The sequence below is a fragment of the Pisolithus orientalis genome (genome assembly GCF_024613125.1).
Source record: "Pisolithus orientalis strain OTSU chromosome Unknown F5J12scaffold_2, whole genome shotgun sequence".
Classification (NCBI taxonomy): Eukaryota; Fungi; Basidiomycota; class Agaricomycetes; order Boletales; family Pisolithaceae; genus Pisolithus; species Pisolithus orientalis.
Genome location: NW_026260783.1, coordinates 203,444 through 219,752, shown reverse-complemented (window position 1 = coordinate 219,752; position 16,309 = coordinate 203,444). Strand labels below are relative to the sequence as shown.

The window sequence follows — 16,309 nt, the reverse complement described above, 5'->3', positions numbered from 1 at the left end:
CTCCCCTGACCATCTTAGCGCGTCACGCGACTGCGGCTTTGAAGGGTTGCAATTTTGCAAGTCACGTCGATCCGTATCCGCTGCTACATCATTGTGGACCTCAATGCCCATGCCTATCGTACCGTGGCAACGTGAAAAAAGGGTCATCGCATGTGGTAGGTCCGGTGTTAAAAAGGTCGAGCTTGGACTGCTAGGTCAGGATACCGAGACCGGTCCGTTATCTTATGCTTCAGACTATTGCGCCCTGGTTGCAGTAAGTTCCAATGCCATCATCCCTTCGCCTACCTTATCACGACAACCTAGTCCGCGATATCAGGTCAGCTAAGATGCTTTCTCTATCTGCATCACATCATGAATTGTTGTGGGTTCTGAAAATCGGCATGTTAACTGGATTCTGCACTCGGATGATGTAGACATCATTTCATGGTGACGTAGCGTGGTTAGTTCCACTCGCCGAGGTTGCGCTCATATATCTTGATCCACGGTGTAGGGCGAAGGTTTGCATCTTGAGTAAGTGCGGGGTTACCGCTGATCAACACGAGTCCGAAACGCAATGCACGTGCTTTGGATGAATATTGAACAGCCAATTGGAATAGCTGAGAAGGAACCTACCACTATTCGGCCTGGAGGCGACTGGGTACGTCTTGAATGGTGGCTGGTTCGTCCCGTCTTCGACGCCATTTAAATGTGGTCTCCAAGAGGATCAGCTTGACCGACATCCACTCAAATCCCTTGCCCATGCTCCAGCAAAGCAAGGACCGCTTTTCAAGAGGGGCTGTCAAGTACCGGACAGGTATCCGACTGTTGTCGGTCTACTTAAATTTTCACTCGGCCATCTGACAGGAATAGAACTCCCCTGTCCAAGCGTCATCAGAGCTAGGATGAAAGGAACTAAACGAAGACATAGCTATCTGACTACGCGTGTATGTCGTCTGCCATTTTACGCCCTCCGGAAGGATGATTTTTTTGCGACAAAACCCATCGTACTGAGGTTGTTTGAAAGTCGAGCATGATGATAGAAAGTGAGTAAATACGTATTGGAGTCCATCAGAGGCCAAAATAATTATAGGCATGATTTGAATTCACACAAGTGCAACAGCCAACAATATTGCGGTCGCTGGTTGCTGGACGTGGGTGCACGTGCAGTCCTGGAGCATGGAGGTCCCTGGAATGAAGTCGCAAAATTGATACTAAGTATTTCCTTTGGGCATGGTAAAAAATAAGCCGATTTAAATGCCCAAGTAATCAAAGGACGTGTTCTCTGAATTAATGAACATAAGGTAGATGATCCAGTGCGAGGAGACAGTATACATATAATCAGATATTTTGCGAGGGGGGGCACAGGACGTTGAACCCATATTTCAAGCATGGGGCGAGGCGCAGGCGGGGATTGAAGTTCGCCATCGAATCTCTTGTCATATCCAAAACGCTCAGCCTCTGCTTCTATAATGGTAATGTAGTTTCCTTTATCCCATAAATACCTCTTTGGACATCCCGCCACCCTGTTATGCGTTCTACGGGCACCGCTTAACCAACGCGTCCGCTTTCTGGGACTTCCCGTAGCTGAAGCACATCTTATTGCCTGCAGAACATGGGGGGAACACCCTAACGCCTCTTCGGGAAGTGCAAAGCCTGGTATTGATACTCGTTCTTCACTACAGGAACCGCCGTTGTACGTACGTATTTTACTGGCTGATCGTTGCGGTCGCTTTAACCCGCCGTCTCGAACGTCAAATGAGATGTTACAACGATTGTAGTCAACTTGTTGCCAACAGAAGACCTTCCTACAATTCATGATCGAATTTGGGTAGATAATGCGCACGCGCAGAAGAATGCTCTCTCACCGTTCAAACACCACCCGTATGCCTTCGGTCCCGTACATCCCAACTGCACACAAATGCAAGGGATACTAGATAGTCAAGACAGAATGTACATTGGCAAGTTTCCATTTCCCAACCAATCCTGAAATGTCTCACATAAATCGACGTCTCATTTAGTACCATATAATATAACTCGCTCACAGTATCAAATCTCCTTACCGGGGATACGCACATCGTCCCCTTATGTAGGCAGACAGGGCTCCATCAACCAGCGCGGTTCGAGTATAGGGGATGGTAAGAGCTCATGACCGGAGCTCCGTGCTACCAGAACACGGGTAACCTGGCCTTCGTATGGCTTCCTCATCCCCGCTGCACCGAAGGTGGTATCACTTAGCTATCGGAGTCTGGGATACGCATTGCCCGACTTCATATAAGATCCATGGATCGAAGGAAGTCAGTGGGCATAGGGAACCTCTCCCCAGACGGTCACTTGGCAGCCACTCATAGATACCAAACTGAACAACCCACCTGCCGAACGCGGTTCAGTCTCTCCGAGAGAAAGGGATATGCCGAAGATATCACTGCCTCGTACAAGAGCCTTCATGGTCAGACGAGCCCGATAACATAACAGAGTTCCTTGGCTCCCATGGTCACAATTCATTTCCGGGGTCTGGTGTGGAGCGTTTGTATTAATAATAAAAAATAACTATCCCTCTCCCATGGAAATCCACATACCTGGAGTAAGTCAAGTACACGGCAGACCAGATAGCTGTGTGTTACTATACCCTCGGATGCAGCGTGCGTAATTATGCCATACCCAACGGTTTATGCTCGAACTCACCACTGGTGTGCGCGGAGTTGGATTAGATCGTGTGGTGCGATCTTGGGAAACTCATACATGGTTCTGTAGTAGGGACTAAGGACTGGACATACGCGTTGGAAACCAACATTACCTACGGTATACCTTTCATATCTCGGGGACGATCTCCAGTGTGATAGGTGTTGCCCGCTCGCTTCTGATCAGTAGTCTACAGATCACCGTTTCGGTTTCGATTGACATCGGACGAGTGCGCGGTCCTCGGCGAATGATATCACCTCAAAGCTGGACGGAGATGTCGGTGTTTTCGTTTTGTCGTACGTGGCAGGACAGCACACGTACGAGTTCAATTCAAAGCACTTCGATTTAGACGCCGGCCCAATGTGCACGCTTGCAACGCACCTGGACTGCGAATCTCTGACTACTTAAACCCTGGGTCCCCGTCGAGACCCCGTGCAGAAGGCTTTGCAGTGAACAATAACCTTGGAACATCCTTTCTCTGAACGAACCCGTATACATGTTCACCTGTACACACTGTCCCAACAAAAAATTTTCGAAGATCGATGCATTGTATGATGTGAGTCTGCATTTTGCTATCGTGTCATTCGACTTGAAGGAAAAATATTCCTTATGTAGCATCAAACATCCAAGCATTCGCGGATTGTGGGCAGTTGTCCCCTGTGTGAGGCACGCTTTCCATCCAGGACAGCGCTAGTAAAGGAGCACTTCATCGAGCATATGCTGCGATGTGGCGCATGCGGAAAAGGTTTCGGGACAGGAGAGGCACTTCAGTCACACCGACAGAGCAAGCACCCCCACGTACCTACTTCCCCTAGCGCCAAGTCTAAACCGGTCGAAACAGGGGACACAGGAAGTACTGCCTTGAGTTTGAAGCGTCTCGCCTTTCCCTGCAGTCATTGTGAATCGATTTTTTACTCGATGGAGGCGCTTCTCAAACACCAAGCGGATAGCCATTCTATTCCGTGTAATTACTGCGACCATCAATTCCCCACGTATGCAACCCGGGATCAACATGAAGCACTACATCTCGAATACAAGTGCAAGCATTGTGACTGGAAGTTTGCCTCAGAGAATACTCTGGACCAGCACGTCTCGGACTTGCATTCCTCGAAATGCAATCACTGCGGGTCCCAGCTCTCCTCCGTTACAGCGCGGAACCAGCACTACAAGAGTTGCAAACTTGCCACTCGTTTCTGCTACACGTGTACCCCAGTGCAATCGCAAATTTAGCTTAGCTTCCGCATTGCATGCCCACGGAATGACGACGCATCGGCATGGAATATGGACCCGTGCGATCTCCGTAGCAAATTCCACTGCATCATCTTCTCAGTCTGTCCGAAACACTAGCCCGGTTGCTGCTAGTGTGTCGGGTTACACAGGCGAACAGTCCCTAGCAAGTCCCACATCTGATCCTGAAGGTAAATGTTGTTTCGGTATGGAAAGCTGTAGGCAGGCGTTGACAAACATGAACAAGGACAAAGTGTTTTGGATACCCAACCTCACGGCGGCGACATAGAGGTTGCCACAGAAGATCAAACTGCAAGCTGCTGTCCATCCTGTCGGATCATCTATGAGTCGTACGAGGATTTCCGAACCCATACCTGCGAGTTCAGAAAGATGGAGATCCCTCTTCATTGCACATACTGTTACAGTCGCTTTGTGGATGGTGCGTCACTAGAAAACCACCTGGCCGAAAGGGACTCCTTCTCTTGTACCGTGTGCAATGTGCAGTTCTGTTCCGACGACTTACTTCACGATCACCTCGAAACCCATCCGAAGTGCCGAAAATGTGAAGCATCGTTCGCAGACGAAACTGAACTTTACCGGGTAGGTTTCATCATTCAGTTTTTTGTGATGCCAGCTGAGGAGAGCCACAACACACAGCATACGGAAGTAGGGCATCCGGTGGTTGTATGCTGGGACTGCGGAGGCGCAGTAGTCTCACAGGAAAGTCTCGACTTACATTACGCTTCAGAGCACCCGTCGTGCACCATTTGTGGGTCTGTCATGGAAAGCTCTGACATGCTGCCCAAGGTGTGTCGATTCTGGTCTTTGGAGAATGGCCGCTCACTCATAAACAGCATCTTGAGAATGAGCATGGTATTGCACAGGCTGCAAACTCTGACACCAGAAGCTCGTCGGTCACCACTTGCGGGGTTAGTGCGACTCTTCTTTCTCGTGCAGATCGACTTGATTTACTTCCGTTGCAGTCTATAGGAAGTCGCATTTCTGACCACAACAATATATGTTCCAATTCACAGGGATCCACTCCTTCTTTCACCTCACTGCTTACGCAGGCCTCTTCGGATGAAGGAGTAAGCAGCTTCCATTTCAGAGTAGAGCGCAGTAATTCTGATTCGTACTAGTACATCACAACTTCGTCAACCCTATCTGTGAGCAGCGATGGAATGGCTCACTCAGGCGCAGACAACTCGGCAACCCGGATGCAGAGCTTCTGTGATGATAAGGGTTCACCCACTCCGTCTAGATCTTCACGGGACCTCTCACCTTCCCATGGGTACGCGGAGTCGAATCCAAGTTTCTCCATTGAATATGTGAGGGCGGAGGATAACCACGTTCAAGTGCTGAATGGAGATGCGAGGTCGTCGCCATCCTCAAGTACTCGTAGTCCAGGAGAGCTGTCGTCTTCTGCCTCGTCTCTCAACTCTGAGTCCATCGTTGACCCTCGAGAGTCGGTTCTTGAGTCCAAAAAGGAATACAAGCTTTCTGCTGGACAACTTTCTGGGAGGGAGTTTCGCCTTCATTGCAGGATTTGTAGGTCGAGATCCTTGTGAAGATATGACCGCAACGATTTGTGGCCACCTATTCTGCAAAAGGTTCATCTCAGCTGTTGTATTGGGATCATATATTTGCGATGTCTGATGATGATGATGTGGTCGCAGGTGCATCACGCAGGCCGTCGTCGCCAAGTCTGAATGTCCGGTATGCAAGAGTGCCACACTGCTCTACTGCTTGTTTCGGCTCTACCTTGCCGCTTGAAAGTTTCTTCATATTTTCGAACGCGTGTCTCCTATTTTTCTCTATGATTGCTTGTTCTGCGGTCCCAAACATTGGTGTATACTACTTACCTCCTGTATCGAAGGGTGCTGGTCACTGGAAGAATACGCACATTATGTAAGCTGCCTTCGGCTGGAATCTATCATGTATTGTTCAGAACCCATCAATTTTGTCATTCTTGACCACAAAGCGAGGAGCACAACAGGTATAAGGTGGTGCACGAAGCCCTTCTCGGAAAGAACCTGTAAGTCTGCACTGTTTACAACCTTTTAGCTATTCCCATGGAAACCGGCCGGATAAATGCTGTACTTACGATAAGTCAGCCCCAGTCGCCAGGTGTCGTTCGTAACGTTGGTCATTTGTAATGTTTCTGATATGATCCATCCACAGACATATCTGGAACGTTGCTTGAAGCGCTCGACGCCAGCCAGGTTAGGAGTTCACAGAACAATCTACTGCCAATGTCCCGAGTTGTAATTGGTTTGATTTGCTGTAGCCCCTAGAAAGGGATGACCAAGATCAGTAGTGCTCGCAACGGCGCATCTTTCAGTGCACATATGTGCAGTGGTAGGGGCGCGGAGCTAGCCACCAAGATCGCTGGTCACCAATGGACACAATCGTGCGGAAGACGGGTCGCTCGGGATTTGTCTGCACCGGTGAAATCGATTAAATGACGGACTCCTTCAGTCGAATAGTTTTCAAAAATGTAGTAAAGGAGCTGGCCAGGAAGTTGGAGATTTCTTCAGTGCACATGTGAAGCAGGGAGGTCAAGGATTAAGTGCACACGCGAACCTAGTGAGTGCGAAGGGAAGTGTCGGGACTTTTACACATATACGTGGCAGGCCAAGAGCTGCATGTCATTCCTTTTTTTTTTTTGCCTGCCTTGTGTTCGTGTGCTGACCAAGGTGACAGTTTTGAGGGAATTGGTGCCTGACCTGCAGCAACGTTTGATTACCGCATCATCATGCGTTTTTAGGGTTTGGAGGCTAAGTTAGCCGATACTTGATGGGTGCGCACCCGGTTTCATGTGCCATTGTCTTGGCATTATGATGAATTCGACTGAACTACAGTGTGCGTGTCTAGGAAGAGAACATGTCCGGAAATTCTGCGAGTCTGGCAGACGCTGACGACTGAAGTATATGCGTGCGGCCCGATATTGGGACTGGATTGGTTGGCAGGTACGTATGTATGCATGCATTAGTGTAGCATGGTGAAAGACGAGTAGAATGTACCTCACGGAAGCGAGCGCCCAGCACGGCATCTAGGTCAGATTGGGCAGGGACCAGGACCGCTGATCGGCGAGACCACCAGACTCCAGTAATCCACTATTGCGGAGATCAACTCTGTTTTGCGTACCTTCCGCTATCTAGTGACTCGATATTGATGATGTGCCGGACAACTTCAAATCGTGGAGCGTGTTTTGTGAGGCCGGAACATGAACTCGTCACTGTAGCTGACCAGCAGACCGGAACAGCATTTGAATGGGTCTGTCAAGGTACAACACCTCGTACAACTCAATGGCTTGGCTCTCCTGGAAGACTGTCCCTGTATTGGTGCCACCGGGCTGTACGGTCCCCCTACTACACGAAGTCTGGGAAGACGCCTTGGCATTGGCGGAATTGGGCGAGGTTGACAAGGGTTGACAGTGACACTGCCTCGTCCACACAGTGTGTCTACGTTGTTCCGTCGTCGTCCCTTGCCAAGGTATTCGCTTGCGGCATCAAATAATTGTCTCGACCGACAATCGTGTCCCTGGAGAAACCAATTAATCACAGCAACCCACAACTTCCCCCGTGCCACCTTCGTGTATAAAATGTCTGCTCTCTTGTCAAATCTCCCCTCAGCGACCGTTTATCCGGCGACGAACCACCGTTATGCTCCGTCTCCTCTGCATCGCGTCTTTGTTGCTCTCTGCTCAGTTCGCTTTCGTTCACGCGGACGACTCGCAGCGTGTACACAACCCACACTCGCCCAGTGTCCTCATCGGGCTCTTGGGGCGTAGCTCAAAGTTCGCGCAGAGGCAGTCAGGATGTCCTACTGGTTATCGTATGTCATTACCTGCGATCCTTCTTCACACCGGTCTCACAGAACATCTTTACAGAACAGTGTACCAACTTCCCCGACTCTTGTGCCCTTATTGGCGACTACTGTGTAAGTGTCTATCTAACAAAGAGTGGAGTTATCGATGCTGACTGGTTGGTAGTGCGACGAACTTGCTAGTTGTCCGAACGGTACTACGTGCTGCGCCAACGACAGTGGGTGCTGCGACCCCGGTTACAGCTGTTGCAATGACGAATTTGGTGGTTGTGAGTACACTGTCTTGCAACGCTATGATAGGTTTCCATTTGCTTACACCGTATCCAGGCTGCCCTACTGGATCAAGCTGCACGGTTGGGATGGATACCTGCTCTGCTGGTGGCAGCGGTGGAGGTAGCACTGGCGGGGGTAGTAGCGGAGGCAGTAGCGGAGGCTCGTCCGCGTCGGCTACCTTTGTTGCTACCACTTCGTCCCATGCAGCTTCCCCCACTTTTGCTTCTCCATCCACCACATCCGCCACCCATGCTATCGCTGGAGGTAGCGGAAGCTCTACTTCCTCTGCTTCGGCTATCGTGGCCTCCCCATCTACTACCTCAACTTCTGGAGGAACTACGTCCGGCGGCAGTTCTTCGTCTGGTTCCGGTTTGGGTACGTTCCCTGAGTGATTGCACACGTAACTGCTCTGCTGACCTATTTCTCAGTCCCTAACGGTGCTCCCCATAGCTTCGCAGGGTCATCTACATGGCAGGCTGCCGGTCTTGCAGTCATCGTCGGCGCGTCGCTGTTCGGTAGTGGGTTTTAACAGAACTTGAACATTCAAAAATGATACCTTCCGTTCGAACATTTCCTCTACCCGCTATCGTTCATAGCTGTCATATCCCGGTGTAGTCTTGAAGTGAACATTACTTTGTTCTCCTTATTTATTAGGGCACATTGTCATTCCCGTTGTTTTCACTCGTCTCGAGCCCGAACATTTTACTGACACCCGCTGCTGGGCAACCGTTGTACTCCGTGCGTAGGTGACGTACACAATACCAAGGTCACCCCTTCAATGGGCTGAGTTTCCATCCGCTCGCCCTTTCCATCTTTGAGGAACACAGCGTGGAATATCAGACGGTGATCATCATGGGTAGGCCCTAAGTTGAAAGTTTGATCCTGGCAGGTTGGATGACCTTCGTATGACACCGGTAGTGCTGCTTCAAGATGACGGTGGTTTCCTGGGGATATCGTGTCTGATAACTAGTTGTCCCCAGTGCTCCATGTCGCTGCATAACGATTCAAAACAGATCTATCAGGAATCCAGTCTCATTCAAGGGCGACGTCATGGGCGATCTGCTGAAAGCAGTCGAGGGGCACGGGGGCGAACCTCCTACCTTGTCTGGTCTTTTCACCCACTTCATTCCATTCCTCGTCTGTTCCCAAAAGAACGAGAGTGACCGCACCCAAATGTTTATTCAAGCTATCGTATGTGCCCGCACTGAACGAGAGCTTATGGTAAGGATTCGGAGGACGGGACCAACGGTTTCATTGTCAATAGCGGAGATACGGTCCGCTCTGTTGACTACTATCCACGGTGGTAACGGAAACATAGCGGAGCGATTTTAATCTTAAGGAAACGCCGGACGCATTGGATTTCCTGCGTGAGATGTACAATCTGGTGCGAGAAATTGCAGTCATTTCCAGAACTTTTGACCAGGAAAGAAGTAATTACTCGCAACAATTTGCGTCAAGGCAAAGAACGTTCTATCACTTAGCAGACAGGTTCCAGAATCGATGACTGGTGCCACCAAGATGGGCACTATTCAAGAAGAGGAACAGGCCAGATGTAGTACCGCATCGACTACGTTGTTTTCGCGGCGAGTGCCACAACATTCGCCGGTCCTTTGGACTAACATGTCCCCTAGACCCTCGTATTGCTGTTATCTCCCGTCAGATTGGTAATAAGTTCGGTATTCCTCAAATTCGTGGACCGTGACAATGAAGTTGAGGTCCTTCGATACCTTTGGGAGATCCAATCACTTGCGAACCACAAAGTCTTCGATGCTCACTTCTAGCCCATTCAGGGCGGCACCGTCATATCTATGCCAAATGCCGGGGATGGCTGAAATCCCTCAGAAATACATGCCGACAACTGTGGCCTGTCGTTCTGCAGCTTGTCGAAGTAGTCGCATTTATGCACGAGCATGATGGTGTTGTGCATTATCATCCATCCCGAAGGTGGTCGTCTATCTATCATCGACTCTGCTGTGTCCATCCATGTTTCTAAGCCTGGCCGAGGATATCTTGGCGTCATTGACACAGGGGGCTACATGGCCTGGGAAGTCCGTGCTGGGGAATGGTACAAGCTGAAGCTCGTGGATTTGTGGAGTTCCGGTAAGACACTACAAGCGCTGTGTCAGCTTCTGGTGCACACAGCTGACACAGCGCTTGTCGAGGTATCCAGCCAATTCATGTCACCAAATCCTGAAGCATGGCCAAGAATGACAATTGTGCTGCAGTGGATGATGTTGTGCATGGACTCAAGACTTAGTATAGTGTAGATATTGCTTCATTACTGAAATTGTTACCGTCTTCTCTTCACCCTTGGCAGCAGTTTTTTGGAGGGATGGTGGTCTGTTAGATATATATTTTGTGACAGTAATAATGTATCTAACAGACCCTACCTCCAGCAGTGGTTCCCAGATGTATCTAATTATGGTTATGCTTCTTGAAGTGATCCACCCCTCCCCTGCCAAATCTGGATGTGTCTTCTGCAACATAAGTCAAATAGGGTAATTTACCCCTATTCCCTGTGCTTCTGATGGACAGTGTTACTGATAATCCCTCCATTGACCCTCACTCAACCATCTTGAGAGCTTCTCAAGACCCTCACCCAACCATCTCAAGAGCCTCTCACCAACCTCCATAGATACACATTTATCATTCCAATATGGCATCCCATGGCTTCTGAGTGATTGCATAATCAATATGTGGCAACTTGTTACAGACATTCAGTGACTCAACCATCTTGGGAGCCTCTCAAGAGCCTCACCCAACCATCTCAAGAGCCTCCCAGCAACTTCTGAAGATATATATTTATCATACATCTGCAAAACTACCCAAGGGAGTGAGCAGGTTATACCTGCCTCTGTTTGGAAGTGACTTGTCATAAGACTTGCTAAGACACTTGTTGGCCAATGAGGGACCTCACTCAAGTGTGGAAGAGCTGTTAACAGCCATGTTGCATAGCTGTTTCCCAGATGTAGTAACATAGTAACCTGTGCTTCTGAATGATTATGTAATCAAGAAGTGTCACTGTTAATGAATCTGAGATCTGTGGGCCCTGAGATCTCAGATCTGACCTGCACTTCTTTGTGATTATGTAATCAAAAAAGCGGACTGAATACCCTGCTCTCCCCTGGCTTTTTCTGCTTCACCACACACTCTCCCTGCCTTGTGAGATTTTCTACTGAGTTCCAATGGAATGTTTTTATGTTACTTCATAGATACACATGCAATTTTGATCCAGTTAAGTGCCCTGGAAGGATGCCAAAATAAATAGGGGTAAAATGCGAACTCTGTCCGCATTTTTGCAATTCTTGACATATGAGCATGTGGATTGTGTCCCCAGGCAGCCTTAACATACATCTACAATTTATCAAAATCCAAAGGCATCAGCACCAGCTCTTGCAGATCTATAATTAATTCTCCTCCTCTACACTGTATGTGGTGCAGGCTAGTATCCTTGTCATTTCTGGATTTTCTAATGCATTGGGACTATGGAGGGCATACAGTACAATGTCTAATTAGAAGGGCTTTGGTAGTTTAGTTGCAGGATGAGGTGTCAGGCTGCTATTTTTGTTTTTTCTGATATGACCACCATGGGACTCCTGTATGAATAACTTGTGATGTAATACCTTGGAATGGTTCTTCTCCAGTATTTATACTGGTATCCAGAGTTCCGAGTCCATCCATTCAGGATTGGAGGAGCAGGAGAGAAAATGAGTTCTGAAGAGTGTGGGAAAGTGACCAAAGCTTTTAGGAGACTTTGAAAACATATAAAAGATCTGTAATACTACAACATACAGTGATGAAATGATCAATATATGTGCATGGTTAGATTGTTACTGTCATTTCACACCTCTCTATACCATCTTTTTGTTGTCCAACCTGTCCACTGAGTGCCCATTGCATAGATGTGTTACAACTTTGCTAGACTCTGTTTCAGTCTTGCAGTGCATACACAGAATGCAGACCAGGAGGTTTTTGCATTTTTGGCATTTCATGCAGCTATATTATAGTATCATTGTTATCAGAGTGTTCAGTGTGTCAGTCACATACTATCTCTACAGTATCATGTACATTGGAGTGCTGTGTGTTGTAGTATTACAGATTTTTTATATGTTTTCAAAGTCTCCTAAAATCTTTGGTCACTTTCCCACACTCTTCAGAACTTGTTTTCTTTCCTGCTCCTCCAATCCTGAATGGATGGACTTGTAATTCTGGATATTGGTGGACCTACTTGAGAAGAGCAATTCCAAGGTATTACATCACAAGTTATCCATATAGGAGTCCTGTGATGGCCATATCAGAAAAAACCAAAAAAGCGGTCTAGCATCTCATCCTTCAATTAAATTACCCAAGCCCTTCTAATTAGACATTGTACTGTATGCCCTCCATAGTCCCAATGCATTAGAAAATCCAGAAATGACAAGGATACTAGCCTGCACCACATACAGTGTAGAGGAGGAGAATTAATTATAGATCTGCAAGAGCTGGTGCTGATGCCTTTGGATTTTGATAAATTGTAGATGTATGTTAAGGCTGCCTGGGGACACAATCCACATGCTCATATGTCAAGAATTGCAAAAATGCGGACAGAGTTCGCATTTTACCCCTATTTATTTTGGCATCCTTCCAGGGCACTTAACTGGATCAAAATTGCATGTGTATCTATGAAGTAACATAAAAACATTCCATTGGAACTCAGTAGAAAATCTCACAAGGCAGGGAGAGTGTGTGGTGAAGCAGAAAAAGCCAGGGGAGAGCAGGGTATTCAGTCCGCTTTTTTGATTACATAATCACAAAGAAGTGCAGGTCAGATCTGAGATCTCAGGGCCCACAGATCTCAGATTCATTAACAGTGACACTTCTTGATTACATAATCATTCAGAAGCACAGGTTACATGGCCACCCCATAGACACATGCAAAATTGCATTGACAGTAGCACATGTCAGATGCAATGCCAACTTGTGCCCAGACACTGCAGTGTGCAGTGTGTATCTGACAGGAATTGGCATGATCTGTATCCAGTACCAAATGTCAAATGTGTCAGCCTCAAACCATGCCCAGTCCTCCCAGGCTTTCTGACCAGTCTCTGAAAATTTCCATTCACTTGTGTTCCCCCAAAACATGCATATGAGAGGCATAAGTCATATAACATACTGCATAGATACATATTGCAAAGAGTCCAATATAATTAAGAGAGGTGACTAGAAGTCTTCACCCAAAATATTGTCATCACCATATGTTTGAGACAGGTCTGGCAGGACACCACTGCCATGAGCAGAGGTGCTTGATGTATCAGGCAGAGACTGCAGGGTATGGGTTTGTTGGTGGGGTGCAGGAGTGGCAGATGAAGTGACTGTGGGAGTGGCAGATGAAGTGGCTGCAGGTGGAGGCAGCAGAGGGGATCCTCTTGACTCTGTGTAGATGCTGGGCAGCACAGGTAATATCATCTCAGCATTCTTCCCATAACTTTCTTGATCATTGATGATGATGGAGTTGAAAAACCTAAGTATGTGAACATTACAGTGAACTCATGATGGCAAATAAGTGTAACTTACTTGTGCCAATGTTCATTTTTCATGCCCTTTCCATACTGTTCAATATCCTTGATGAATAAGTGGTCCATTGCACTCCAAAAGTCATGGCCAGTCTTCACTCTTCCTGGGGGGGCCTTGTGACTCATTGACTTGGCATGTTTGGCAGGAGGCTCACTCAGTGAGCCTGTTTCTTCACCACTCTCAGCCCTGCTCTCCACTCCAGGACCCACAATGTATTGATGCCATCTTCCATAGAAGTGCTGTAAACACAACATTTCAACACTTCAGATCTTCAAGACAAATGTATGCACCACACCAGATAGGCAAAGTGTAACTGGTGCTCAACCTTAGACCCCATACCTACCCCCCCTCACTTATATTTGTTCAGTACTGTCCATGTAAATTCCTCAAGCAATATGTGTCCCTTGCCACTGTCTGACACACCAGGGCTCTCCAATATCTAAGTTGAGATGCAATCAGTGATGAACATCAAGCCATCAAAAAGAAAGGAGGTGACTTGCCAGTGTGCAGAACTTGCTTCAAATCCCACTGCATTCCTTCTTAATTGTGGTGCAGAGCACCTGTTCATGCACCAGGTTCCCAAACATGTTCTGGAATCCCAGGGTGTCTGCATGTGACTTGAGCTGATCCTACCACCAGTGCACAATGAGTGAGATAGCACAGCATAGAAAGTGAAGGGCCTCACCTTGACATTGATGTGCAGCATCTTGTATTTGGTGCACCCAGCTTGGACAAGCATATCCTTGCAGGTGATAGCTACTTGCATCTGATGATGATGATCATCTGCAGGCCATCATAGATATGGAACATACCATCTGGTCCATGCTAAGCTGAAAACTGCCTTTGAGCCCAGAGGTCACCTTCTGCATGGCAGTCTTTGTGCTTGATTCCACCTTGATTTCTTTGATCCCATTTAAAATTTTGTAGTTAGTGGCCTGCTGCCAGATCTGCAACCAAAGATCTGTGGCATTCAGTTTCCTCCCAACCTTGATATGTCAATGAGCATAAGGGAAATAAAAATATGCTGACTTAAATGATGTGGCTTACATCAATGAATGTGCTAAGCTCCAAGAACTGTGCTGCTTTCAGTTCAAATTTACTTGCCACTTTCTGAGCCCACAGTGTGAAGTCCTTGACATGGTCATCTGAGAGCTCGCTTTCTGGGCATGAGATTGCTGAGAAACTGGAGTGGGGTGTGAGCCAAGAACTGTCATCATCATTGCATTGTTCCTCTGGAGGATCATGGAATGCAGCTAGTTGTGGCACATCAGATTCTGATGCATTGCAAGCCCATTGAGATGCATCTGATGTCCACTGGGACATGTCAAGTGCCCTTGGAGACACATTAGGTACTCTCAGAGACTCATTGCATGCTCTGAGAGACCTGTCACATGGGGTGATGTTGGTCCTCATCATCTGTGCCATGTCAACCCCCAAAGGTCTTGGTGATCCTTTAGAGGAGCATGGTGAGCCTCATGTGATGATGTACTGTATGTACACACCTGTGGAGACATGATGTGATCTGAGAGGCAAGTTTATGAAACCTGAGGATGGTATATTTCTGAAAGGGTATGTGCTGGGATCATGGTGGGGCTGCTGCAATGACATCTCATCTACACAATTTGAGAGACATTAATATGGGCACAGAGGCAGAGAGAGAAAAAGATGACACATCTTATATTTTTTTTCAGATATTGAGAACCAAAAATGTCATCCTGTCAGCATGATGTTGTTGATCAGAGAGACAGAAATATCACATGAAACCCATTGCATTTATTGGCCTGCTGTGTCTTGACCTGTATGGTGGAAGATGTTGATAAAGTGTGCCAGTACTGCAGACATGTTTGATGGTTGGCTTGGAGGTACTGATACTGCTGATGTGCTTGATATAAAGTGCACTGGCACTGTGAACATGCTCGATGGCTCGCCTGGCAGTGATGGTATCACTGTGCTTGGCACACCCCAACTTTGAGTATCACCTTTTGAGGTTTTTTGCAACTTAATCTTCTGTGCCTCAAGCTCAGCTGCTGTGCCTGTATGAATTGCCCAATCACATTCAAGTGGTGGAGGTTGGATGTGGAAGCATTGCACATGAATTGCATCATGCATCTGTGTGGTGTTTAGTAGGAGGTTAGATGGGGAAATGTGCTCAATGCACTGCTGTGTTTTAAATGTCTTCTTGTGTTCCTTGTAGATGGGTGCTGTAGATGAACCAGCACATTGACACTGCACAGAAGTCCCTTGAACAAGCAATAGCATCAGCTGCACACATGGATGTATTGATGATACAAAACTTACTGTGGCTGGCAGTACTGCCCACCCTGATGGCTGTATATGTGGAAGTTGATAAATGTCTGAAGCACCAGTGACTTGGAAAGTCTTGAGCAATATATAGTTGGCTTGATTGCACTGCTGGGCTGGTGAGTGACAGATCTGAAGAATCTCACAAAGCCATCCAAAGATAGGGAGGGCCCCATCAACAGAGCATGGTTCCTTTGCCAGGAAAAAGCTGTCAAGGTTACACATTTTACCATTAAATGCAGCAACAGATAGACAACTTTGATATAGTCAGCACATCACATGCAGCAGTGTGTGTGGGACATGCAATGCTGTCAATGTCTTCTTGAGTGGCTTGGGTCAACTCTTGTCATGTAGACATGATCCTTTAATGGAGGTGTCAATCTTCTGACATTGATTTGCATGAGTCACTCACTGGGCAAACAAGAACCAGCATCTGGAACAAACCCAAAGAAATCTGCAATGACATTCC

At 47.5% G+C, this 16,309-nt stretch overlaps 3 protein-coding genes across 3 annotated transcripts; 2 read left to right on the top strand and 1 right to left on the bottom strand.

Moving 5' to 3' along the window:
- Positions 1–3,434: 3,434 nt before the first annotated feature.
- Positions 3,435–5,793, top strand: F5J12DRAFT_178916 (uncharacterized protein). Its single transcript, XM_051738250.1, has 7 exons — positions 3,435–4,076; positions 4,133–4,485; positions 4,543–4,692; positions 4,740–4,814; positions 4,869–4,973; positions 5,025–5,495; positions 5,562–5,793. The coding sequence occupies exons 1-6, from the start codon at positions 3,653–3,655 to the stop codon at positions 5,451–5,453; spliced, it is 1,536 nt and encodes a 511-aa protein (XP_051604630.1). The 5' UTR covers positions 3,435–3,652; the 3' UTR covers positions 5,454–5,495; positions 5,562–5,793.
- Positions 5,794–7,419: 1,626 nt separating this feature from the next.
- F5J12DRAFT_178963 (uncharacterized protein) lies at positions 7,420–8,533 on the top strand. Its single transcript, XM_051738251.1, has 4 exons — positions 7,420–7,722; positions 7,778–7,827; positions 7,880–7,982; positions 8,041–8,533. Exons 1-4 carry the CDS (start codon positions 7,551–7,553, stop codon positions 8,376–8,378), a joined length of 663 nt encoding a protein of 220 aa, XP_051604629.1. The 5' UTR covers positions 7,420–7,550; the 3' UTR covers positions 8,379–8,533.
- A 4,652-nt stretch (positions 8,534–13,185) lies between these two features.
- F5J12DRAFT_887529 (uncharacterized protein) lies at positions 13,186–14,862 on the bottom strand (the record flags this gene model as incomplete). The annotated part of the gene is made up of 6 exons (XM_051747196.1): positions 13,186–13,486; positions 13,540–13,778; positions 14,100–14,168; positions 14,225–14,305; positions 14,352–14,525; positions 14,587–14,862. The coding sequence occupies 6 exons, from the start codon at positions 14,860–14,862 to the stop codon at positions 13,186–13,188; spliced, it is 1,140 nt and encodes a 379-aa protein (XP_051604628.1).
- Positions 14,863–16,309: the final 1,447 nt, after the last annotated feature.